The sequence below is a fragment of the Poromitra crassiceps genome, assembly GCF_964638095.1.
Source record: "Poromitra crassiceps genome assembly, chromosome: 18".
NCBI classification, from domain to species: Eukaryota; Metazoa; Chordata; class Actinopteri; order Beryciformes; family Melamphaidae; genus Poromitra; species Poromitra crassiceps.
In genome coordinates, this window is record NC_139636.1 from 16,089,026 (window position 1) to 16,098,001 (window position 8,976).

The window sequence follows — 8,976 nt, forward strand, 5'->3', positions numbered from 1 at the left end:
TCAGAAACCATACGCGCCACATCACCCACCTTTCCACATAGTTTCAAGACATCACCCACTACTCAGAGGAATAAATTACACCAATCCACCAGATGGTGGCGCTATAACAGCCAACCACCACTACTACTGCTGCTGCTGCTACTACTACTACTACTATTCTTAGTACTTCTGCTGCTACTACTGCTACCACTCCCACTACTACCAACACTACTACTACTACTATTACTACTACTGCTACTACTACTACTACTACTAGTACTGCTTGGAAACCGTCAGGTCACCGGATCTCAACCAAACTTTGTTTACTTGTGCACATACCAAGTCTGAATAAATGTGCACTATCTGACATATAGCCCCCAAGTCACCGGAAGCTTGGACCCCGCATCGCCGCTTGCGGCTATATTTATTGTTGTTGTTGTTGTTGTTGTTGTTGTTGTTGTTGTTGTTGTTGTTGTCGTTGTTGTTGTTGTTGTTGGTGGTGGTGGTGGTGGTGGTGTTGTTCACATGGAGGGAAAAAAAGACAAACCTGTAAAAAAAAAAACTGTGTGTAGGTCTCCTAATGGGGAAGGCCTGGTCCAATGGCCACAGTATGGAGCAGAAAGAGACTACCTGGCCATTGGGATGGAGCAGGTACCTGGTCAGCACCTAAAGAAGGAGCGCTTCACCTTCTTCACTGAAACTCTCCCAGAGAAGATCAGACAACACCAAGAGAAGCTGGAGCTGTAGGTTACGGCTCTTCTCCATTTTAACTATCTACTCCAATAGATAGTTAAAATAGACATTAATACAGCAAATGTAACACCAAACGATTACATTGAATTTCACCAACGGATTACTATTCATTTTGTGGAGTGGTCAATTGGTGTTTGAATTTGCAAAATAGATGTTGTGTTTCTCCGCAGACTGAAAACAGCGCCTGTAGTCCATACAAAGCTTGGGGGTGTGAGAGGCCAGTATGTGAGCGTAAAGGGGAAGGAGACGGGGGTCCATGCCTACCTGGGTGTGCCGTTTGCCAAGCCACCTGTCGGCCCTCTGAGACTGGCCCCGCCCCAGCCTGCAGAGGGGTGGGAAGGAGTGAGGGATGCCGCCCAGCAGCCACCCATGTAAGGCATTTATGCATATATTTGGAAGAGTTGCATCTCCTACAGACGTTCTAATACATCATCTTTTCTATCACAGATGTGTTCAGAATAAACAGATGATTGAGGATATGGCCAAATTAATTGGCATGACTTTAGAAGTCCCAGATGTTTCAGAAGACTGCCTTTACCTCAACATCTACACTCCTGCAAACTCAGCTCCAGATGCCAAGCTCCCAGTAAGAGAAGAGCCCTTTGGTGCAGAGTTGGTGATCTTGCTCAGTTATTGAGATTCAACGTGAAATACGTTTGTTGGTTTAACTTGGTTATACTGTAGTCGTGTTCCAGGACTAGTTGGTTGTACAGCATTTTGTTGCTTTAACACTTTGAAAGAGTGCTTATTCCAAGTAAGATTACATTTATAAACAGGCTGCAATCAGGTTATCTCTAAACACCTCAACTGAGATTGTCAGTAATTGTATTAATAAGACAACATCAAACAATTTTATGTTTTAATCAGACTGGAGTCTGTTTTAATTATTTTTAGAATAATAGTAGATTTGTCATGTAAATATGCTTAATGGAAAGTCAATCTCTTTCTTTACCTAGGTCATGGTCTGGATCCATGGTGGGGGGTTTACCATGGGGTCAGCCTCAACTTATGATGGTTCTTCCCTGGCTGCTTACCAGGATATGGTTGTGGTTCTGATCCAATACCGCTTGGGACTACTGGGGTTCCTCAGGTAAAAAGGTTCAAGTCACTGTGGCTGTCCTATTAGGCCTCGTTCAGACTGCAGCCAAATCCGATTTGAGAAACAAATAGGATCTTTAAGACAGAGGCTGTCCGCACTGCCAAAAATCCGATTTGGGCAAGTGATCAGATCAGATTTGTGTGTCCAGACATCACCAACCTATCTGCATGGGTTGCTGTGGTAACTACGTAGGCGTCAATCAGTACTACGCTGGTGACGGGGCTTTCCTACACGGAAGCATAAGAAATGGAGATCCATCATCTCGTCATGCAAACAATCGTGCTGTCAAGTCGCGGTGCAGAGAGGCTGGTTTCATTTAGAGGCTGGTTTAATTTACGTTGCTGCAGTCATGCTTCACTGTGCAGCGAGAGCTGTGGTGTCATCTATAAAGTAGTGACTGGTGGGAACCGGAGGGGACAGCCTAGTCCTATAGGTGGTTTGGCATTTTTAGAATGTACTGGCATTAAGTTACAGGAAAAGTGTTGTGTAACATACTGTATCTGGGAAGTCAATTGGATCAGTGTATGACGAGGGAAACTATGGCCCTCTCTGTCATTGGGAAGGTAGGTAGGTGCTTTTATTAATCCCCGAGGTGAAATTCCTTTGTTGCAGCAGCAATACAGCACACAAAAATAAGAATAGGATTAGGAATAAGAAATAAACTATGAATAGCATATTTAGCATCAATATGCATCCATAAATATATCTGACAAATATACATATTTATGTAGCAAATGTACAATTACCGTATATGTAATAAATACACATATTTATGTAACAGATTTACATATTACACCATTATATACAGTAATGAACATAGTTATATACACCAATATACACAAGTAAATAATACAATACTAATAAGTGACCCAGTCCGTGTGGGGTGGTGGGGGTGGTTAGCCCAGGGAGGCATTTTAGAGTCTGGTGGCTGTGGGCAGGAAGGACCTCACTTTAGGCCGCCAATATCTGTGGAGAAATGTTTTGCACTTGTGAGTGACGCAAAAGACACTTTGAAATCCGATTTGAGCGACCAGAGCGTCCGGACTGAAGACGCATCGTTTGGAATCTGGATATGCCAAACAATTTGATTTGGGCTGGCAGTCTGAACATGGCCTTTTACCAATTACACTGTGGGTCCAAAAGGTTGACATTTACCTCAATCTCATTAACTTCCTTGTTCTGCAATGTGCCAGCGTGTCAAGCAGATCCTGAGTTCAAGTGCTGTTGGAAAGATTGTAATTATGGGTAGAGTGCACTTGAACAAGTCATCAGTGAGTCATTGGGAAATATTTAGTTTTTGTTTTGTGATGTTGACCTCTAACTAATTACTTGGATTTTTCTAAATGTGTCTTAGCTATTTTGAAAAGTGATTAGTAAACAGCAATGTATGTCTTGAGTAATAAAACAAGTTAACCACTACAGCTGTAGCCCTGAAAATGAATGCAGTAGGAATCGATAAGGTATCAAGACAATGAGGACAATCAAAAATGGCTGTGTCACTCCCAATGTTGTGTTCTCTCTCTCTCTCTCTCTCTCTCTCTCTCTCTCTCTCTCTCTCTCTTCAGCACTGGAGATGAACACATGCCAGGAAACTTTGGCATGTTGGACCAGGTGGAAGCTCTGCGGTGGGTCCAGGAGCACATTCAGAACTTTGGAGGAGACCCAGGTTCAGTCACCATATTTGGGGAGTCTGCTGGTGGAATGAGTGTATCCCTCCTGGTAAGAATCAAGTGACGGATAAACCATCATGTTTGAAACTGAAATCAAATCAAAAAGCACTTCTGGACAGTAAAGTCATGTGTTACTGTTGCTTGATTTTCCAGCTTCTCTCACCGTTGTCTGATGGCCTGTTTCACCATGCAATTGCTGAGAGTGGTACTGCTGCAATGGATGGATTTTTGACAAGTGATCCACTGCCGATTGCTCAGGTTATTTATCAATGTGTTTATTATTTTATGTACATGCAGAATATGTAGAACATACAGTAGCAGCACCAACACTTCCAACGTTGTTTTCCTCTTCAAATTGAGGATGAATCACTGATCTCTATCCTCAGATGGTAGCCAATGTGTCTGGCTGTGGCATCACAAGCACAGAGAAGATCGCTGATTGCATGAGACACATGGATAATGATGCCATGGTGACTCTTTCACAGGTGAGATGTGCAAAACTCATATGAGTAGACAATGCACTAATGAGATTAGTTGGAATCAACTATATTCATTTGTGTAGCAAAATATTTTGGTCACGATTTGTTAGCAAACCGTCTGCCCAGTGTTCTCCTCAACACCTGTTTTCCTCACAAGGACCAAATGATGAGATCGCTTATCAGTGTTGACGGACACTTCCTGACAAAACGTGTGCCTGAACTATTCCAAAACCATGAACTTCTCAAAATACCTTTCATAACTGGTGCGAATACTGATGAAGGGGGCTGGCTACTTCCTAGTGTAAGTATAAATGCAAAATGATCAATGTTTGTTAATACAGATAAAACAGTAAATGTGTTTTTCAGAGTTTAGTGGAGACTGTTTTTTTCCAGTTTTCCATCTTAACACCTGATAGGTGTATTTGACTTCTGTACTTTTTTCAAACTTTAAACAAAACAAATTCAAACTGGTGAATCAGCTAACCTTCCCTTAGTTCTTTGCTCCTCCAAACTGGACAGAGGGAATGGATCGGGAGGACGTCCTGTCCACTATAGCCATGTTCTTCTCTGATGTAAGAGAAACAATGCCCAGCATATACAGTATTTCAAAGCTTGATTTTACTCGAGCTTCTATGTTGTTAGACTTCATGTTTATTTTATTTTCTCAAGCCCAAAGATGAATTGATGGGAGAGCTGATAGCGGATGAATATCTGGGAACCTCTGAAGACCGTGTGAAGAATAGAGATGGCTTCACTGAGCTGCTTGGAGACTTGCTCTTCGTCATTCCAGCCATCAAGACTGCCAATGCCCACAGAGGTATCTTTTTAGAAGTAAATGATGCAGTCCAATATGATTCCCGTATTGTTGATTCTTTACTGTCACATACTTGTATAACTGAAGCACTCCACACCCATTTGTTTCTAACTAGATGCCGGTGCCCGTGTGTACCTGTACGAGTACCAGCATGCTCCCAAATTCCTGCAGGAGAAAAGGCCGAGCTTTGTTGGGTCTGACCACGGAGACGAGATCTTTACAGTATTAGGAGCATGCTTCACCACCAGCCATGGCAAAATAGAGAGTACGTCCACCATTTTAGAAGTGTGCACAGAAGAGGAGGAGCATCTTAGCAGAACCATGATGAGCTACTGGGGGAACTTTGCCCGCACAGGGTAGGAATGTTGTTATTATTATTATTATTATTGTTGTTGTTATTGTTGTTGTTGTTGTTGTTGTTGTTGGTGGTGGTGGTGGTGTTGTTCACATGGAGGGAAAAAAAGACAAACATGTAAAAAAAAAAATGTCTGTAGGTCTCCTAATGGGGAAGGCCTGGTCCAGTGGCCACAGTATGGAGCAGAAGGAGACTACCTGGCCATTGGGATGGAGCAGGTACCTGGTCAGCACCTAAAGAAAGAGCGCTTCACCTTCTTCACTGAAACCCTCCCAGAGAAGATCAGACAACACCAAGAGAAGCTGGAGCACATAGAGCTGTAGGATGATGAGGAGCTGGAGCACAGAGAACTGTAGGATGATGAGAAGATGGAGCACAGAGAACTGTAGGATGGCCAGCGCTCTTCTCGCTGTTAATTTAAACACTCCATCATTAAACGACAATCATGTGAATCAGAAGAGATCAACTTAAAATGGAACTGTAAGTAGAGACAGAAGCCTTGCTGGAAAATGCTGCAAAGTAATGTCTGTGTCCACTTGGGGTGTTAAGTATTCAGATTACAAAGGGCTGTTAAATTGACCTAATAATTCACTCAAACCTTTATTTAATCCTCAGGGACACATTGAGAGAAATATTCTAATTTGCAGTGGTGCCAAGGTAACAAAATTGTAAGACAACAAATAAATAAAAACTCTGAAAATATCAGTCAAAACATTTACTTTTAAAATTAATTCGCTTTTCAGTTAGATTCTTGAAATGCTCCGGTGATAATCGATCTTTAAAGTGCTTTGCAGTTCATCCCACATACAGTATGAGGGGGACAACATCTAAACACAGTCTTTCCTAACCATCAGCACATTTGCAATATACTTGTTCTGTTCCTTACAAAGCATGGAGGTTTGTCCCATGAATCTGCATGAAACACATCGACTGTGAAGAGGCTCTTGGCTTGATACCATGCTGTAACTGCTGCCTATACAGAGCTGTGACAATTGAAATGGGAAATGGTTTAACAAACTGATGATGATACTTACAGTATATACTAAATGATCAAACCCGTGGAAGTTGAAAATAAGCTTTTTTTTAAGTAGACTTTTCATTTTTACACCTTGGAGTAATTTCAACCTTGCTTTGAGACCTAGTTTCAATAAAATGATCCGACTGGGAATTCAACAGAAATAAGCATGTGAACTTGTGTTTTTTTTCATCCCTGGCACACAGTTTTCTACAAGCGAATAGCCTACTAGCAGAGTGCCCGTTACAAGCTATGTGGAGAGTATGGTATTAAATAATGCAATATTGTTTTTCATTAGACGCATGGATTTTATTGAATACACAGTTTATTAAACTTGTATTTGTTGTCTGAAGGTCTGACAGCTTTATAAGTAAAATGAAAGGTAAAAAGAATAAATAGTCGAGGGGCAGAACACTAAAGATACTTATAAACGGACAGAATTAAACAGACAAAATCAAAATTCATATTGTGTTTATCAAGAATAATGTGAGGCACAAGGTGCTAACGGGTAAACAGGAGCTTGCAGAAGAGTTTGCTGAGTTATTAGGCTAAAGACAGTTATATTGACAAAGAAGAAACTAAACTCAACTGAGATTATATTTTCAAGGATTAAATCTACAACACACATGCCAAAGTCTCAAGGTTTATCCTACACCCATTTGCAGAAACTACTGGCATCTGACAAACTAAAAGAAAGCCTGCATACGCTATAAGACAGGAAGGTTGAGATAAATTGATATTGTGATCATGGGGGAAACAACAGGTTGAGGTCAGTCAGCAGATCTCGATCCCACTGAACTCTTGTTCTGATAACACTGATTCACTGTTTTCCACCACCATCATCCAAAGAACAATCGATTTAATTATTTTGGTAGAATTATAATCATCCAGATGTTTGTAGAGTCAATGTCAAGCTACTTCAGCAGCAAGTGATTTTAAATGACTCAGCGTTTCATTTATTCGAGCAGTTTGTAAGTTGCAGTACCTCCCCGTTTCAGCAGAATTAACCTTATAGTCACATTAGTGGTGCTCCATTATAGCAGAAAACGAGCTAAGTAATAGTTTAAACTATCAACATAAAATGTGATGTGGCCAGAGAGAAGATGGATCAAATACAAATATGAAAGAAATATGCTATTGGTTCGTTGAAGCAGTGCCACCTGGGGGCAGCTGGGGAGGAAGTAATCAGTCTGACTTGTGGTTATTACTCCTCTGCTCCGAGTGGAGGCGCTGTAGGACAAGCAAGAGACAGACTTGTTAGGAATGTTTCTCATTGGAAAGACCAGATAAACCGGCTCTGATCAAGCTGTTATGGGACTTAAAAAATAATGGTATAGTGCGGTGGTTCTCAACGTGGGGTCCGGGGACCACCAAGGGTCATTGAGGGGGTCCCCAGCAAATTGATGAGTTGTTAAACTTCACCAATACTTTGTTTACAATACGTTAACACGAGTGATTTGATCATAGTTTCACTGTTAAGAGGGTAGTCATGGAATTCTGGACACAATCTAACAATAAAAACATTCTCAGATGAGAGACAACATCTCATCAAATGGGGGTCCATGACCCCTCCTAAATTAGGGGTCCTTGATATGAAGTGGTTTTATGCCAGTGACTGTGAAGAGACAGAAACCTGTATCAAGATGTAGCAGTAGAAAAAGACTGGGTCCCGCTGTATTACTCAGGCTGCACTACAGTGTCTATTCACAGGCGCGATCCCACTACTGGGCGGCACGGGGGCTTTGGCCTGCTCCGTTTCCGGCCTGGGCCGATGCACCCCTCCTTAGACGACCTGGTGGTCCCGAGCTCCCCCAGGAGCACCATATCGATACCGAACTTAGCGCGGACACCCGATCGGCATAGTCCACTGGAGCTCAGAACTCCTGAACTCAAACGATCCGCCAGCCTCAGCCTCCCAGTAGCTTGGATTACAGGGGCGAGCCACCACACCCGGCGAGGAATAGCCTGTCTTATCGGGCTTTTGTCTTTTACAATCGTGACGTCATTGAGAAAGACACGCCCTATTTTATTCTTACCCTAACCGTAACCAATCATCACTCCTCAGTCCTCATGCCTAAAAAAACCCCCAATCAGAGGCAGAGTAGGGCGGGTCTTTGGTCTTGCCCACTGTGGCCCACTGACGTCTACCGCGTCTTACCAAGAAATGTGGTTATCCATAATAACTCTACGGCGACATCTTGCGTCGCAAAAGGAAAGCTCCAAATCATACTCATGATAAAGTCTTGCTTTGAAGGTGACCACTGACACTTAATAATAAATAGCTGTTGTCTTCCTAAATTCAGCAGGGTGATGACTACAGCAAAAATGTATTACTTAGACGTGTCTTCTTTAGCTCCCTTCTCGCAGGGGACTGAATGCAATCAGATGATAGAGGAAAATTGTATTTGTCCTTTATTTGACTGTATTGTACAATAGGCATGCTACATTCAAACACAGTCTGAACCCCTCAGTCAGACTAGTTAACCACTGGTCTGACAGTATGACTGCAGCATGGAGCAGGAAACTGTTCAGAACTGGACAAAAATGACCCAACCTCCCCCAGATGATTTAGCTGCATCAGCAGCTGTAATGTGAGCCATAGAAATGTCAAGAAAAATGTTTCATGGTCTCGTAGTGTGAGTGGCTAAGAGGTGTGCTGATACTAAAATCCAAGTGTGGCACTGAAATAAAGAAATAATACTTGTACAAAATGTGTGACAGCAGGGTGCTAAACATACAGAGAAGAACATACAGATTGGACATGGCATGGGATTGTTTTTGTATGTTGGTTTTATTATTACTGAGAAGAGCG

At 42.1% G+C, this 8,976-nt stretch overlaps 1 protein-coding gene across 2 annotated transcripts in view; it reads left to right on the top strand.

Moving 5' to 3' along the window:
* The window catches only part of ces2b (carboxylesterase 2b), a 28,983-nt gene extending 22,678 nt beyond the window's left edge, over positions 1-6,305 (top strand). Inside the window, exons 24-35 of one of the 2 annotated variants that reach the window (XR_014553512.1) lie at positions 552-722; positions 903-1,103; positions 1,180-1,318; positions 1,689-1,822; positions 3,397-3,550; positions 3,655-3,759; positions 3,888-3,986; positions 4,138-4,281; positions 4,475-4,552; positions 4,650-4,811; positions 4,910-5,150; positions 5,289-5,427. Coding sequence is in view for 1 of the 2 variants with exons in the window: in XM_083655003.1 (XP_083511129.1) it covers positions 552-722; positions 903-1,103; positions 1,180-1,318; positions 1,689-1,822; positions 3,397-3,550; positions 3,655-3,759; positions 3,888-3,986; positions 4,138-4,281; positions 4,475-4,552; positions 4,650-4,797; positions 4,910-5,150; positions 5,289-5,472 (1,798 nt within the window). In the remaining variant the exon portion in view is untranslated. Of the gene's footprint in view, positions 1-551; positions 723-902; positions 1,104-1,179; positions 1,319-1,688; positions 1,823-3,396; positions 3,551-3,654; positions 3,760-3,887; positions 3,987-4,137; positions 4,282-4,474; positions 4,553-4,649; positions 4,812-4,909; positions 5,151-5,288 lie in introns of both variants that reach the window. The other variant, XM_083655003.1, reaches the window with a different exon arrangement.
* The last annotated feature ends 2,671 nt before the right edge of the window (positions 6,306-8,976 follow it).